Here is a 14168-nt window from a genome sequence, read left to right on the forward strand (position 1 = left end):
GCCAGGGGAGGTTCAGCCGGATATTAGGAAAAAATTTCTCCAAAGAAAGCGTGACTGGGCAGACTGCAGAGTCACTGCCCCGGAGGCGCTCCAGCAACGACTGGACGCGTCACTCAGTGCCACGGCGTGCTGACACCGTGCTGCCCGCTCACAGGCCGGACTCGCAGACGTTTTCCCCCCACATTCACGCCCTTCCTTCTCTCTCTGTATAGATATATATAAATATACATTTTTGTATTTCTGCGTCTCGGCCCGCGCCCCTCCTCCCGCTCTCCCCGCCCTCAGGCGCGCCCGCGCCTGCGCGGTGCGGGGCGCCTCAGGCGGCGCATGCGCGTCCCCCCCTCCCGCCGAGCCCGGCGCCGCCTCCCTCCTCCTCCTCCCTTTCCCGGCCTCTTCCCCGCCACCTCTTCCCGGGGAAGGGACGAGGGCGGCCGGAGCGCGGCACCTACCCGCCGCCATGCAGATCACGCTGAAGACGCTGCAGCAGCAAACCTTCCGCATCGACATCGACCCCGAGGAGACGGTGCGGCCATTCCCGGGCTCCTTCCCCCGCCCGCACCACCCCCCCCCACATCCCCGGGACGCGGCCGCGGAGAGGGATGCGGGGATCTGTGCCCTCACCCCCGGGGAAAGGAGGGACGGACACCTCCTGTGGAGTGGCTGGAGATCCACTGAGGGGCTGGGGCCGCGGGGGTGGTGCGGGATGATGATTTTGGGGGGTTCGGGGCCGCGGGGAGGGGGTGAGCTCAGGCGGCGGCGATGAGGGGAGCCCTTTTTCCTCGGGATGCCGGTGGGCGAGGGGGACTTGCCGTCGCCGAAGGAAAGGGGCTGCCGTGGCCGAGCCTCCGGCGGAAGGACTTTTTCCCCCCCATGTTTTTGAGGAGGACGCCCCGGAGGTGGGAGGGGGAATAGCTCGGGGGATGGGAAGGGGGGAATGGCTCTGAGGTGGAGAGGGGAATAGGCCGGGAGGTGGAAAGGGGAATAGCTCTGAGGTGGAAAGGGGAATCAGCCCGGGAGGTGGGAGGGGGAATCAACACCTCACGTAGTCCTAGGGAGGAGAGGAGCGCTGCAGGAAGCGAAAGTTTTCCCTTTCGGAAGCGGGGTTGGCGGTCAGTGGGGTTTGTAGTGGGAGGGCTGGGATATCTCGGATGTTGCGGGGGACGGGTGGGGCTGGGGGGTTCCAGCTGAAGGAAAACCTGGTGTTCCTTCCCATCCCTCCACGGATTCCCAGGAGGCGAAGGCTGGGAGAGCTGTGGGGCTTGCCTGGAGAGGGGCTGGTGTTTGCTGCCGGGTGCATCGCTGTGGAGGTGGCAGAGTGCGGGAGGCTTTGTTGTTTGGCCTCGCGGGGCGAGCTGCAGTGATTAATCAGCCTGCACTTAGCAGGAGAGTGCGGGAGAGGCTCTGCTGACCTCGGTGCTGAGGTTCACAGCAGCCTCCCTCTCTTTGGGTGTGCTGTGAGCGAGGAGGAGACGTGTTTTGCTTCCAGGTGAAGCTTCTTCTGGCTCGCGGGAGCCTGCTGGAAAATCCTCGGGGAGATGCGGTATTCTGGGATGAGAGGAAGGGCCCTAAGTGAGTTGGCAGGGTTGGAAGTTGCCTTGTCACTTGGCCTGAGCAGAGATGGTTGTTTTGATAGCCAAGACACACTTGTGGCCCTGGTTTGAAAGATCCGGGTGGGCAGCAAAGCTCTAGAAGCTATAGAGCATTGTATCTCCTTTTATAAAGTCTGTTGGTTTACCCTCTTCCATCTCAAAAACAAAGGAGGACAGTTGAAAGTTGGACTAAGAGCTCATTTGGGTTACCATTGTGACTGGGGGACATGGCAAATGCCTAGGAGAAGCAGGGGTCAGAAACCTTCAAATATTTGAAACATAAGTCTTTGCTGTTGCTGAAAAAACTCTTTTTTTCCTGTTTTTTTTTCTCTTGCTCTCTGCATTCACTAAGGTCCTGGGAAGTAAATTCAAGGAGAGGACTGAAGGAATGTTGCCAGTCAAAGGCCTCACCAGTTTATGAGACAGCAGAATGCAATGACTACAAGCTGGATTGTGGGAAATGAGACTGCACCCTCTGTTTATAAATGTAGCTGCTACAGTGGCTCAAAATAAAAATGCTCCTCATGAGCATAAATTCAGGTTTTGGCCAGGAATGGGTGGTAAGGCAGAGGAAATCTGGTAGAATTTGAGGGGAACTGTGTTTTGAAAACGGCAGGATAAAGACTTGATCTTATGATTAGCTGTAGGGGTGAAAAATGTGTTTTAATTTCTGTGGCACACTTTTTAGAAAATAACTAAGAAATTACTGTTGGAAATACTAAAAATCATAGAACTTAGTAAAGAGAAGCTCAGCTTTGAGCCTTCAGTTACAAACAGAGTCTTAAAATCAGAAAACACTTTGAAATGTGCTATGCTGAGGAAGTGCCTCACAAGTGTGTGCTTTGAAGTTCTCAGTCAGATTTTTTGGAATACGCGAATTTTAGCCAGAAGTGTCTTGGTTTCTTAGATTACTTTCCTGAGACCTTGCAACGTGTTTCATGGAGTTTGGGAAACATTACTTTTAGTCTTTGGACCATGTGTGTGTTTCTCAGAGGTAGGCTTGTTTACTTGGATTTCTGCCCTGTGCTGTGACAAGGCCAAAAATCATGTTGGTTGCGATAGGCACAGGAAACTTGTTGCTCTAGAGTTGGGTTCTGGTTCTGTAAAATTGCTTTTGTGTTAGTTCCCAGCAATTTCTCCCCTTACTCTGAGTACCCAGTTAATCTGGAGAGACTTGATGTTACTGTGCAAGGTAGCAAGATTTAATGATTGTCCCTGAGAGCTGTTGATAGGAATATTTAAACCAACCTCCAGTAATAATTTGAAGCAGCATACTTTGCAATAACTAATTAGCCTTGCTGATTAGTTTTTTGCACAAGCAACTGGCCTTTTTTTCCCCCTATTAAATCACACAGTTGAATTTTAAGCTTGCCTTCAAAAGTGTGACTAGTTTTGGTTTGGTTGTGTTTTAAAACATTGGCCAACTGAGTATTTTGAGTGAGTGAAAACTCTACTTGAAGCTATTACTTTGCTTGCCAAAGCACTGGGTGAAGACTCCATGGTACCATGACTGACTAAAGAAGATGAAAATACTTAGCCTCAGGCCCTATTATTGGGGAAGGCCTGTTATCAAATTTAAATTTTGCAAACCTGGCTGTTTCTCCTTAAGTTCTGTGATGCACTCCCCACGGGGGTGGATTTTACCCATTTTGGCCATTCTGGTGTTCCGAGGGGGCCACTCAGGGCTTGAGCATTTAGATTTATCCAGGGTAAATGAAAGCATGTATCCATCTGCACAAGCTGCTGCTTCTTTTTGTTGGCTCTCTGTGAGAAAGTAAATCTGTTAAACATTGTGTTAGGAGCAAATAGTAAGCGCTGTCTGACACTGGTGCAGACCTGTGTAGCCACATCACTTGTCTGAGGTGACCCTGTAAGATTCTAAATGTGGCACTTCTGTGGTAGCCATGTAGACACAAAGCAGGGTTTTAAACATCTTCAACAAACATTCTTAACTTTGAAAGTGAAACACCAGGCAAAAGTTAAGTCTGTCCTGCTTCGTTTTCAGCTTCCCCCCTGCGCTGTTAACCTAAAAACCTGATTGTCAAAATGCAGAGAAGTGCAAGGAATATTCAGGATGTCAGCAGTCTTTTTGGCTGCAGTCTCTGTGTCACATAATATGGGCTTTCACATTTCGCTGTTGCACCACAGCACTTGAACACCCAGGGAAAGCCAGCTTGTTTAACACCGTGTCAGCAGAACACTCGGTTGTGGAAGTTGGAGCTTCTGCTGCGTTCTGGTGTGTCCTTAGCATGTGTTTGCTTCGCGTGGACATTTCTGGATGCTAACGCTACTGTGTCAGAAGAATTAACTTTGTAACAGTTCCGGAAGAATCGGAGGCTGCTGCTGAGTGACATGGTGAAAGCTGAGTCCTGGGCTTGGAACTTGTGAATGAGTGTGAACATACCCTTAAAAACCTCCTTCCTACATGTGTTTCAGTGCAGATTAATCCTACAGCAGTTGTGAGCAAGAGGGTTGTTTTTGTATTTCCCTGGGGGTTTATAATTTTATGGTTAAAGTGCTCAGTTCAAAATCCAGAAGTACCCTTCTAGGCTAAAGATGTTTTTCAGGTCTTGGTATTCTTTTTTAATTGGCTCTTTGCATTGTACTGCAGGTATCTTTCTCCTCTTCTGTTTTGTTGTTCTTGCCTCTCTTTAGGATTGTATTATTTCGTTTGTGTGTGCTTGCAAAGACAGAGGAGGTGTGAATTTGAAGGGCTTGTACTTGCTGCTTGTGGTTTGATACATGACTCTGCAAAATTGTAACTTCAGAGATCACTAGAATAAGAGTAGCTCCATTTTTTTTTCCATTGTTGTCATATTTTCTTCACAGATTGCAGCATTTTGGAATTTTGGTCTGTTACAATTTATACTTGGTTAATTAACTCTCCAGGGGCTTTTTGCTACGGCTTTCTTTGGTGGATAGTCCTTTTCTTTTTCCTGGTAAGAGTTAGGATTTTCAAGTAAGGAGGTTGTTCTGATTCTTGGCTGAAGAAGGCTAGGCTTTCACAAGTTCAGGAGTATTTTCCTGAAATTCTAGTCAGTGTTTTAAATATAATTTCCAAAGAATTTTGGGCAGGATGACGCATTGTTAAAAAAATTAATAAAGGAAAGGATAAGATAGCGTGAATTACTTGATACAACTGCAGTTATTTTATTTGTATTGGAATATGTTTTTACATGTTGCCCATTTTTCAAATGATGTGGCTCTGCCCATAATTTTTCAACTACTTTGTTGAGAATGTTCTTAGCCAGTTTAGCTGTCAGCAAAGAAAAGGTAGCTTTGTACTTTTAGTAATTTGGCGGTATTATGTGCTGTACTTCTCAAAATCTAAACTTCCCCAGGTGGCCAGTACACTGGGAAGTTAAATATAGAGATTGTATTAAATATAGAGATTGTACACACTTAAAGATGGTTCTATACATATACATAAAGTCTATTTTGCAGATATGACTGGAAAGCGAGGGCATCTGTCCTTGATATGGATAACAACAGGCTGGAATGTGTTCCCTTGGAAGTTGGTGAAAAAGGAGAGTGCATTTTAATTAAAGAGAATTAATATGAGCAGATGATCCTGATGCTGTCTGGAGTCCTATTGCTGCCCTTGTGTGTAAATGGCTGTATTTACTGACAAACCTTTTCAAACATTTTATTTGAATTCCCAAAACACAACGAAGGTTATCTGTAGGTGTAAGGCAAGGGGGTGTAAACTTACAGCACTGAAGGGTACAGCTGGCAATGTCTTCTCTCACCAAGGTTGGTGTCTTTGGTCAAGGTGCCTGTGGGTGGAGTGGAGTCAGTGAAAAAAATTTCTCTTTATTTCACAGGACATGTTGATGTGCAGCATGTCTCACCTAGAGCCTGTAAGCGTGGCTGTTCTCTGCATGCTGCCCTGCAGGGAGCACCAAAGGAACGGGAAAAGGAGAGGGAAGGGCTTGCCATGGCTGTGAGCACACGGACTGTTGTCTACACACTGACTCTGGTTTTCCCTCTCCATGTCTTTCCCTGTGTTTTTGTGTCAGAGGCACCCCTCCAAATGGCTGGTCAGCATGCACTGTTGGAAAAAGGGTTTTTTAATTGTCTTTTTATCATTGATTGAAATGGCTTGCCAGTTTTGTTCATACTCAAACAACTGTATCACTTTTATACTTGTAAACTAGTTTGTGTGGAATATGCCTACTGTAAAAATCGTCTGCCCAAATCTACAGGAGGATTTTTTTTGCTGATCAAAAAGACCATGCAAGAGTCACCACTCAGAATGTAACCTTTCTTCCTAAAACAAGCCTTTGTGGCTTCAGAAGCAGGACTGTCCATCTTGCTGCTTTTCTTCAAGCTGCAGATAGCTGAAAGCTCCGCTTTAGGTTGACATTTGTGTTGCTGTGTTAGTACAAAGCTGCTTTTAGTCACCTTTTTGCATCAGAAAACTGGCCCCGGTGTCTCCTCTTTCAGTAGGGCTTATGTCAATTTTGAAATGCAGGGCAGAAGTGTGTGGAGGCCTGGAGGCCAGCTTTGAGATCAGAAATTATTTCTCTTGATCTCTGGTCAGTGCATAACAATTACTAGACTTATAAATTTCACTTGCCTGTAGATGAGCTCAATTTTGTAGAGGAAATGAGAAAGGTAGAGGTAATTGCAGAGAAAGTAAATGTCAGGGTTAAATTTGGATTTTTACCTTGACAATTGCAGATTATTTTTCTTCAGAGAATACTGCTTCTTTCTTTGTCTTCAAACTTCAGCGGCAGTAAATACAGCAAGTAAATAAAGGAACTTATGAATGCTCTATCCTGTCTGTTTTTAAATGCTGGAGTAATTCTAGATGCCTTGTTTATTTGAGTACAACTGTTGTTTTTTTGTTTTTTTTTTCCAGGCACTTACTAAGCCTGACTGGATTCACAAGGCTCTTCCTCTCCTGTGGTTCTTCCCAATTACTGTATCTGTTATGCCTTTGAGGCCTGAAGTAGGGCAGTGATCTGTTCATGTAACCACCATTATTGTTGCCTTCTGACTAAATATGACTGTCCTGTTTAGAAAGGCAGTATAAGAGAACACTGTAAATGGAGTTTTGTGCCAGAAAAACCTGCTTTTATTATTTGTAGAAAGAAGTAGCAGGAACCAAATAGATTCTTACCAGTAAAAGTACTGTAAAGCATTGACTTGGGAGCTTAGTAATTTCTTATCCTCCGTGTGTTTTCAGTAGTAGGCACAATATTTGTCATTAATCAGTTGCTGATCATGGAATTTGATTAAGGGGTAGTGAAACCTGTTGCACTGGTCATTTTGTTGCTTCATTAGCAGGTTTATTGTCTGATACAGCCGCATTGTCCTCGCCTGACTTTGAACAGTATCTATGTAGCAGTGTAACATGTGGTAAATATTTTTGCAAGGGCAGTGGGAGGAGAAAACTCAGGAACATTTAGTATAAATTTTAAACAAGTTTTTGGACTATGATGCCCTCCCTCAGGGAGGAGGAAAAGAGCAAAGCCCTTTGGAGTAAAAGCTTTTGTCCTTGTCTAACTATGACTTTTCCCAAAGTCTGGGAGAAACATATTAGCTTACTACAGAAAAAGATGAAGAGTGGTACAGAATTATTATGTAGATTAAAAAAAAACCCTCTGTGCAGCATTTATTCTCCAAGACAAGCAGTTCAGCAGAGCTGGGCTGGTAGTGAGGGTCTTTCAGAGTTGATCTCAGGATCCATAAGAATCCTGAGATTTGATAAGAATTTGAGTACAAATGCATGATAACATTGAAAAACGCAAGGTTTAACATTAGTACCTGTCTGCCTAGTTGAGGGTCAGACTTTGGTAAACAGCTCTCAAGTGAGCAGCATGGATTAATTGGAATCAGGTTCATTAAAAGGTGAAGTCCTATAGAGCCTGAAATGTCCAGGTAGAGTAGTGATGCTATTCTGCTTCAAGTGTGCTGGCCACCTGTTCCCAAGGGAAATTACTTTCTACCTTTGGAAAGAGGTGCCTGGAGCCTGTGGGAAACTAAAGAGACTAAAGGAAATTAAACTAAAGAGACCTGCTTGGCTTAGCTCGCAAGTCTTGGTGAAATCATGTAAATGTTTTACACTAGCAAGCACCAGTGGATGTGGGAAGGCTCCTCATGCTTGAATGATAACATCAGCATAAGAACAAATCAGTATTAATAGTCTATGAAATAACTTGGGGTGGAATCTAGGAAAAGACGTCCAATATCAGAGCAAATTTTGTAGCAGCCTCATGGTAGAGGTAGCAAACAACCTTGTCTGTGGGTGCATCGGATTCCTGATGAAGGTTGTGGTGTGGAAGAGGGGTTTGTGGCTTGCTGTCAGAAGAGATCCTTTCCAGCTTTGTATTCAGTTTCTCCCAACATCTTAAGAAATTCAGCAATTTGTCTTGCCTATGTAATTATACATTAAACCGATGAAAGTACACTGTTCACCTTTTCATTGGGATTTATGAAATGAGTCTCTGAATGAACTAATGAGTCTTGCCTCTTCTATTTTAGCATTCATATGAGGTAGGAGAGATGAAAACTGGTGTGTGAGAGGGAAGGGGGGAGGATGTGTGATCAATGGGAACTGCTTGCCTGGATGGAACCCAGCATGCCCTGCTTGCTTAGCTGGCAAAAAGTGACTGCAGGCAACGACTGGGAAACTCAGCACTGGTGATTTCATGAAACCCATTTTTAGACGCCTGTCTGGGATGCAGTTGATGACTGGTATTTCTTTGGAAGAACTCGGTTTTTCAGTTAGGAGTCAGTCATCTCTAGCTATTCCTTAAACAGATTGCATGGCATAATATATTCTTGAGGACATTGCATTCAGTTTCTGAGTAGTAGGGAGAGTTTTGTGTCTGAATTCATAGGGGACAGAAGAAAGTAATCTTGACCTGTAAGTGTGCTGCTTCTGAATCTTCAGGGTAAAGTGTTTGTAGATGAATTGATGCTCATTCTTAAAGTTATTGCCATGAAGTACAGGCTCTGTTTATTGTGCTGTGAAATTTTATAAGGGTAGAGGAAAAATGGGATTTGGTGAGGTCTGAAATACATTTTGAACCCTAATCAGGTTGAATAAAGCTAGGAAGCCTGAAGGTTTGGTTTATGGATCTGTATTTATGAGTCAAATAAATCATAATCTATGAATGGTTTCTTGGTTTGATGGATCAATGTGCTTGGTGTGCTTCCCCAAAATTAATTTTCACTTAATAACCAATGGCAGTGCTGAAGTTAGGTTCTCAGCAACCTAATTTGCTAGAGGCAAAGTTTAGGATGTTGCTTTTCTCAGCCTTTCACTACACCAGCAGCTGGAAGATGCAGTTGTCTTTTCTGAAAAGCATTGAAAGGACTTCTCCCTCTCTCTCTCTCTCTTTCTCTCTCTTTGTTTTTTTTAATTCGCACCAGCAGCTGGAAGATGCAGTTATCTTTTCTGAAAAGCATTGAAAGGACTTCCCTCTCTCTCTCTCTCTCTCTCTCTTTGTTTTTTTTAATTCTTCATTGAAAATTGAGCATCTATGGTTTAAATCTAAATGAAAGTGGATTGCACCTGACATACAGATTGTGCACTGTTATACATTTTCCTCTCTTAGCAGAAATAATGGCACAGTTATTTCTCACTATGCCTTCAGTCACTCCAGTTCGAGCTACAAGAGGAAATTCTTTGCCACTGGAATGTTACTGCTAAAATGGATGTATCTGACCTTATATATTAGTTTTTTTATTCTGAGAATTAGTATTGTATCCTCTGCAAATGATGTGTTTCTGGCCTCGTAGGCTGGGCAGTGATGAAAGCCAGAATAGGCTAGCTCTTTTATTTTAGCCTGACCATTTCTTGAACTTCTGTCTCTAACAGGAGAATGATGAAGTCTGCAGCTGACTGCATTTTCTTGCAGTTTCAAGCTCTAGTAGTTAAGAGTTGGTTTAAGTCCTTTTGTTTGTTCCTTTGAATAGGTGTGATCCAATCAGTTCATTGTATTCATTTGAGATAGGGCAGACTCCCTTATCTAAATCACTATTCTTTATAAAGCAGTTAAGCAATGCTCTGAAACGTTTTTGAATGTAATCTTGAAATTACTCAACTATTTGGTGTATTTTTCAGTTTTAAAGGGGCAACTTGAATGACATTACAGAATTTTAAATTTGTACTTAGGGAGCTCATGGTGGATTACTGTTAGTCACCGTAAGATATCTTTGGATGGCAATAGTTCACAGTAGAGTGAACGTCCATTCAAATGAGAGACCTATGTAAATTATCTTCCCCTTTGCAAATGGCAGTGTCCCTGGGCAAAGATAGCAAAAAACTGTAAATTGGCTCAGTTATGTTAAGCTTAAATTTCTTTTAGATTTTTGTAAGCTGTCAGCTGGAGAGCAGAAGTAATTTGTGTTCCAATTTAGGATATAATCTGTTCTTAAACTGATTGATGTATGTGGCAAGAATACAGGCAGAGAATAAAGGCCAGCACTGAAAACTGTAACGGCCTTTTCTCCTCAGGGTTTCCAGTCTTTTCAAGAATTAAGTAGTTAATGGTGGCCCCTGTATTGGCAAGCTTTAGCCAAAGATTGTCTCTGTTCTCTAGGAGAAAACCTGTCGTTTGTTTTTATGTTCAGAACCACCATGGTTCTGTCACCTCATGGTGTTATTTGCATTGTTATTTCACTGAGGCAATAAATATCAAACTGCTGCACGTGGATCCAGTTACTGCACAGTAATTAGCATACGTCTTTAGTCTGTCCTGACCTAGACCACCACAATTCTCTGGGAGAAAACCTGTAGTTTATGTTCAGAACCACCATGGTTCTGTAACCTTGTGGTGTTATTTGACAGAAGCAATAAATATCAAACTGCTTCACATGGATCCAGTTACTGCATAGTAATTAGCATATGTCTTTAGTCTGTCCTGACCTAGACCACCACAATAATAAAAATTGTGTCAGTACTAGTATGCAGAGAGGGTTTTTGGGTTGTGGAAGGGGCCTGCACAGCTGAAGCACAGCCACCTGAATGTCCAGCAAGGCTGAAACTGCCTGTGGCTGCTGAGTTTGTTTTCCTAGGTGTAATCCTGTGGAACATGGGGCTGCATGCTCAGCACATGAAGGATGTGGACCTTTAGGAGCTGATCCAGAGGGGGCCATGAAGGTGTTCAGAGGGTGGAACACCTCTCCTGTGGAGACAGGCTGAGAGAGCTGGGGTGGTTCAGGCTGGAGAAGAGAAGGCTCTGGGGAGATCTTGGAGAACCTTCCAGTGCCAAACAGAAGGTTCTTTGTAGGAAAGATGGGGACAGACTTCTTAGCAGGCCTGCTAAGAGTAGATGTAAGGAAGGGATTTTGTGCAGTGAGGATGGTGAAACACTGTAACAGATTCCCAGAAATTTTTTTCCTCATTTCTCTTGGCTCCATATTGTAAATGGAAGTTTGCCTACATCTGGAGATGAATGCCACCTGCCAAAGGGATGAAAGCATAATCTTGTTTGTTGCAGACTTGTGGAAGGGGGAACATTTTGGGAGGTTTTGGAAGACAGCAGTGCCTCAGGTCGCTTGCAGTACATCAGTCACAGCCCAGTAATGACAAGGGGAAATGCCACACACAGGTGGTCAGCAAAGGCAAATGAATTGTTGAATCCTCCTACAGTAAATATCTTAACTCCTTTTCATGGATCCAGTTATTGTGTAGTAAATTGACTTGTGTGTTCAGTGTGTCCTGACCTGGATTTTTAGCTGTTCAAACATTTGTGTTTGAAAGAACACCTCTTGTTTTTGTTCCTTGTGGGAAAAAGACTGTTGACTGGAATAAAACAATAGAAAATAAAGGAGACTAAGTAGACATTTGAAGCCAGTACCTTGATTGATGCAGTGGACATGAAACAAACTTTAATTTTCTCCCTGGAAATAGATTATGCACGTTAGTCACATTGCAATATTTCTTACAAATCTATGACAAACATGGTACCTGGGTATAAAAGTAGTTTGGAGTCATTATCATTGAGTGATTGGTACAAGTGCATAAAAATACCTAAGGAGAGTGTTAAAAATTAGACATTTGCAAACATAACAGGCTTTTTACATGATTCAAGGGATTTGCCCTAGTGCAAGGACTTTAACAGAAGTTGTATGAAGTATTAGACAGTATTATTATTAAAGTTTAGGAAAAAAATCCTTGATGGCTTCTCTGTGGTGAAGGAGATTGTTCAGTAGCAACGCGAGTCACTTCCATCCTTAAAACTGGGGAGGAATTAACAAGTTCATATTTTTAATTTTCAGGAAAATATGCTTTAAAAATAAATATAAATCCAACGATAGCACAGATTGTTGTAAAGTAAGTGTGTGAGAATGATGATGCTTTCAGCAAACTACTGTCAAATTTGACTATCCTCAGGACTTAGGGGTGGCAGTGAGCTGCTCTTAGCTTTGCTGTGGGAAAGCAACTGCCTGATTGGAGACTAATTCCAAAGCACTTGGCAGGTGCTGGGATGGCATCTATGGTACAAAATACCAAAAGCATCCTTTCTTCATCTGCTGGGGAAAAAGCTGGCTCCCTATTTTTGTTCAGTTCCATAGAGGGAAGCAATATGTTGTGTTCTGTATCCTTGCAGAGTTTTATGAAATAGATTTTTTCAATATTCAGGAAAAAAAACCCCAACCTTTAGAAGATGGTGTTAGCTCGTAGTAATAAGCTCATAGCAGACTGGTTGTCTTTGTTTTCTGAATACTGGGAGTGTCTGCAGAAAAGCAAGAATTGACTGTGTGTGCAGGCAGTTTGTCTTAAAACATGACTGCAGATGTGTCAGTGCAGGAATGCTTTTACAGGAGCTTGCTTTACCTCCTCAGGGTAGCATTACAGAGTCCTCCTGGAGAACTGAGAGCATTCTTACACATGGCAGCAGCTAGCAGTGCCACTTGAGCTATTGGTGCTGTGAAAGTGTGGGTGATGCATCAGTGCAAGCAAGTAAATGTATGTGAAGCTCCAGAAATTGTGGTGGAGAGGGAGGAGTTGAAGGCAATTTTATATAAGATATTAATCTGAACATTTTGCACAAGTCTTTGCGTATGGGGACTTCAAGGTTGGATGTCATGGTGATCTTACCAAAAAAAAAACAAACCCAGGCATTCCCTGAAAAGTGGTTATGATGATGAAAACCTTCTGCTCTGTTTATAGCAGGTGTACCCTCTGCATTCAGGGAAAGAACAGGGCAAATGGGTCAAGAGATGGAAACAATTTTGCTCCCCTCATTTCTTAATTTACTTTTTCACTGTGTTCTACACTCATACTAATAACTTCTCATGGAAGAATTAATTACCTGATTTGATTCAGCACAGGAGACTGTTTGGGAAAGGGCATGTTCCTCTGCAAAGTGGTTACAGTGACATGTTCAGAAGACTGATAAACTTGACATAATCAAGGCATGATTGAAACTACTCTTCGGTATTTAAAACTTAAAGTATACTTAATTAGGTTTCTACTGTGAACTTTGTTTTCATTAAGACTGTTTTTGTGCTTTAGGTGAAGGCACTGAAAGAGAAGATTGAATCAGAAAGGGGGAAAGATGCCTTTCCAGTAGCTGGCCAAAAACTAATTTATGCAGGTAATGGATATTCTGAAGATAACTTATCTGATCCTGCCTTATTTTATGTTGTTGTTTGACTTGGATGTGAATGTTAAGTCTTCTAAGAATTATAAGAACTGAAGTACTGACAGGATAAAAACCCCCCACAAACACAAAAATTAACTTAGTGTCAAAGGGAACACTTAATTTTGAATTAGAATTTTTTAGGTTTTAATGCATGTGTGTCTGTCATCTTTTTCTCTTGTAACATGATGTCTTAGGGATATGCTGGGTGAAGAAGAAATAGCTCTTTTTTACATGAATTCAGGATATAAGCAGGTCAAAGCTGCTGTTCTGGCTTAATTCTTATTTAATTTATGCTGTATATAGCTGAATCATTGCTGTATATACCACAGAGAATTAAAAACCAGATTATTTCTTTTGGATTGACAAAAGAAAACCACCACCAAATCCTTACAAAAGTACTTTCAATACTTTTAAGCTCTGTCACTAGAAACATGCATTATGTACTAGCAAAAAGCAGGCTAATGTCAGTTAAAAACATGAAATTAACTTCATTTGAGCTTCATTTTACTTGCCTTGTTCATTCTGGAGTTAATACAGAAATCCTTTTTTTTGTTCTCACTTCATGTCAGAACTTTGGTGCTATTCCAGTACTCCCTCTAGTGTTTTGTTTTTCCTCTAAAACTGAGTTTGAAAGAAACTTTGGTGGACTTTTCACTTTTTTTATGTACTGCTTTGTAACAAGTATTGTCTCTTTCACTTGTGATAAACCAAAGCCACAGTGGAGACAGGCTAATGGGAGAGAAGTTGTGAGTCTCTGTGTTTGTACAGCTCCTCTGGAATACATCTCATAGCAAGTTTTATGTCCCTGGTACTTCAGTGGGGGGAGTGCCTGTCAAGAACATAAAGGTGGAAGACTCATGCACAACCAAGAAATATGAGCCAGGCAGACCAGGCAGAAGGCTTTGTGCAATATGTGTAACTGCATGGCACTCTTAATATTGTGTTACTGTGATTGCAAAAATCAAAGATTGCA

General features: G+C 42.6%; 1 protein-coding gene and 1 long non-coding RNA gene across 3 annotated transcripts in view; both read left to right on the forward strand.

The window, feature by feature from the left end:
- The first annotated feature begins 312 nt into the window (after positions 1–312).
- The window catches only part of RAD23B (RAD23 homolog B, nucleotide excision repair protein), a 35815-nt gene continuing 21959 nt past the window's right edge, over positions 313–14168 (forward strand). The window contains exons 1-3 of one of the 2 annotated variants that reach the window (XM_039699166.1): positions 313–523; positions 5034–5107; positions 13066–13147. In XM_039699166.1, coding sequence (XP_039555100.1) covers positions 328–523; positions 5034–5107; positions 13066–13147 — 352 coding nt within the window. In that variant the 5' untranslated portion in view covers positions 313–327. The remainder of the gene's footprint in view (positions 524–5033; positions 5108–13065; positions 13148–14168) is intronic. The other variant, XM_039699165.1, reaches the window with a different exon arrangement.
- LOC120497540 lies at positions 1138–2123 on the forward strand. Its single transcript, XR_005626532.1, has 2 exons — positions 1138–1569; positions 1942–2123. It is a non-coding gene; the product is annotated as an uncharacterized LOC120497540 (long non-coding RNA).

This window comes from Passer montanus, unplaced genomic scaffold, assembly GCF_014805655.1.
Source record: "Passer montanus isolate IOZ18808 unplaced genomic scaffold, ASM1480565v1 scaffold130, whole genome shotgun sequence".
Taxonomy (NCBI): Eukaryota; Metazoa; Chordata; class Aves; order Passeriformes; family Passeridae; genus Passer; species Passer montanus.